Source organism: Mesitornis unicolor, unplaced genomic scaffold, assembly GCF_000695765.1.
Source record: "Mesitornis unicolor isolate BGI_N332 unplaced genomic scaffold, ASM69576v1 scaffold29178, whole genome shotgun sequence".
Taxonomy (NCBI): Eukaryota; Metazoa; Chordata; class Aves; order Mesitornithiformes; family Mesitornithidae; genus Mesitornis; species Mesitornis unicolor.
In genome coordinates this window covers 9,150-11,728 of record NW_010200233.1, presented here as the reverse complement: position 1 = coordinate 11,728, position 2,579 = coordinate 9,150, and the positions used below count along the sequence as shown (strand labels likewise).

The window sequence follows — 2,579 nt, the reverse complement described above, 5'->3', positions numbered from 1 at the left end:
CCCTGTGCTGTGACCCAGTCTTGCCAGAGTAGGGGCAGCCCTGGCTTTCATCCCAGGGTGACCCCCCCCCAGGATGGGCTGCATGGGGCTGTGCCACCACGGTGTCCCTTCTCAGCTGGGGACATGGGCACATGCTGCATTTGCTGCAGGAGGTTCGAGACCAAATGTCTCTGGAGGGGTCGGCATGGCCAGGATCCCGCTGCCAGGCTGTGCTGGTGGGGGAGGCCATGACCCGCTGGCCTCCAGATCCCCCTGGCCAGGAGGCCCCAGGGTGCTGGGCTGGGAGGAGATGTCTCCCCTTTGTACATAATCTGTATTTATCAATAAAACCTTTTCATCCTTCCTGCAGGAGGTTCGAGACCAAATGTCTCTGGAGGGGTCGGCATGGCCAGGATCCCGCTGCCAGGCTGTGCTGGTGGGGGAGGCCATGACCCGCTGGCCTCCAGATCCCCCTGGCCAGGAGGCCCCAGGGTGCTGGGCTGGGAGGAGATGTCTCCCCTTTGTACATAATCTGTATTTATCAATAAAACCTTTTCATCCTTCCTCTGGCTCTGGGGCAGGCTGGTGAGGGCTGGCTGTCACCTGCAGCCAGGGGAGGGCCATGTGCCCATGCTATGTCCACTCCCATGTTAGGATGGGCACAGGATGGCTGGGGAGAGCCCAGGCACCCCAGCTCTGCTCTCCAGTGCCACTCCAGGCTGTCCTACCATTCCCAGCTCTTTGCTAGCCTGGACCCTTCCCCAGTGCTGCCAGTATCATCCCATCACCATCCCAGCTGCCCCTCGGTGCTTCCCTCTGGGGGTTTCAGCCTGTGGCTGCCCAGGGGCTGGGCAGGACAGTCCATGGAGGGGGATGGTCCCATGGCCACCTTCACAGCTGACATTGCTTGTCCTGGTGAAAACGGCACCCTTCTGCAGGCAGAGACTGTGGCACCCATGGGACAGGGCCCTGGGAACTGCCTAGGAGGGTGACAGTGACATGTCACCATCTGTCCTTCCCCCAGGTCCTGTGCTAGGGGCCAGTGCCCAACGCATTAACTGTCCCAGTACAGGACAGCACTGGCCTCATCTTACAAAGGGGGAGAGCAAAGCCTAGGAGGGCTAAACAATGTCCCCACTGCCAGGAATAGCTGCCAGCTCTGCGTGCCAGCCCCACATGAGGCTGGCCCTGCTGCCAAGCTGCCCGTGCACAGCGGGGGAGGACAGGCAGCCACCGGGTCCCTGGCAGGGCTGCTTGGGACGCTCCACACCTGAGGTCATCCTCCAAAGTGGCACGGAGGGGCTGTGACTCCTGGCATCACATGCTGCCTACTGCTGGCTGAGAGGTTTGGGGGGGCCCATCGCCTCCTTTTGTGGTGGACAGAACCCTCCCTGGGTGACAGAGAGCCCTGGGAGATGCTGGAGGGTGCTGCAGCATCTGGTTGCATGGGGATGGGGTGACTGGAGCTGCAGGAAACATCCTGGCTGCCCAGGGTGGGTGGCATGGACAGGGGACCTGCAGAGTGACCCTGGACCATCCTTCAAGACTGCCAAGCTTTCTGGACCAGCTGCTGAGGACTGTGCGCACCCCAGCTCACCACATGCAGCACAGGGGTCCTGGGCAACCCATGGTGGGGGGCAATGGGTCTCTTTAAGAGGGTGCAGGGCTGGGGAGGTGAGCCAGGGCCACCAGAAAGCAGGAGGGTGAGCTCATGGCAAAGCTGCCCCAGTCATGTGGAGCAGCCACAGCTGTTGGTGCCCTTGGGCTGCAGGACAGAGGGGCCGGCGGCATAAAGCCCAGTGGCCAGTGGAGCCCCCAGCAGCTCCAGGAGCCAGAGCCAGACACGAGGAGAGGCCATATCTTGTATGGGGCTCTGTACTACAAGCAGACATGGAGCTGGACGTGGAACGGGCCAAGGAGCTCATTGAGCAGAAGCTGGCAGAGGAAGAGAAGGAGGAGGAGAAGGTGGGTCTGTACGCAGGGGGACCTGTCCAGGCTGCGGCAGGGACCCGCTTTGTGCTGTGCCCATTCTTAGGCACTTAGGTGCAAGGAGGCTGGCACTGGCCCTGCCATCATGGGGCATGTAGCAAGGTGGCCAAGGGCTCTCAGAGGCATCAGGTTCCCAAATGGGGAGCTCTTGCTGAGCAGTGGGCAGGCACCCAGCTTGTCAATTGGGCAAGCACAAGCCTGAGGGCTATCAGGCATCCCAGAGACCTCTAAGGTGAGTTGTGTGCCATGCCCAGAGTCACCTCTGCTGGTGGACTGGGAATGGAGGTGGTGGGACTGCTCCATGCCCCAGTAGGACCACACAGCCCCCCTGTGCCTTGTCCAGAGAATCAAAGAGGATGGCATGCGAGAGCCGCCGGTCGTGGAGCGGATGAGCACACCCGAGCTGGAGGAGGAGAAACGCCACGGCCCCAGGAACCGTGGCCTTGAGTCTGTCAAGGTAAGGGGAGTCTGGGTGTGGAGGGGCCACAGGATGGCTGGGTGCGGACAACGCAAATGCGGTGCTGTGTGTCTGCCCAAGGGCCAGGAGCGGGTGCGGAAGAGCTCGGTGGACCTGCGACGGGAGATCATCGATGTGGGAAGCATCCAGCGCC

The 2,579-nt window shown here is 61.9% G+C and overlaps 1 protein-coding gene across 1 annotated transcript in view; it reads left to right on the top strand.

Moving 5' to 3' along the window:
- Positions 1-1,869: 1,869 nt before the first annotated feature.
- ANKRD2 (ankyrin repeat domain 2 (stretch responsive muscle)) overlaps positions 1,870-2,579 on the top strand; it is a 2,443-nt gene continuing 1,733 nt past the window's right edge. Inside the window, 3 exon segments of the mRNA XM_010189683.1 lie at positions 1,870-1,944; positions 2,312-2,425; positions 2,507-2,579. The exon segment at positions 2,507-2,579 is cut by the window's right edge and continues 3 nt beyond it. Of these exon segments, the coding sequence (XP_010187985.1) occupies positions 1,870-1,944; positions 2,312-2,425; positions 2,507-2,579 (262 nt within the window).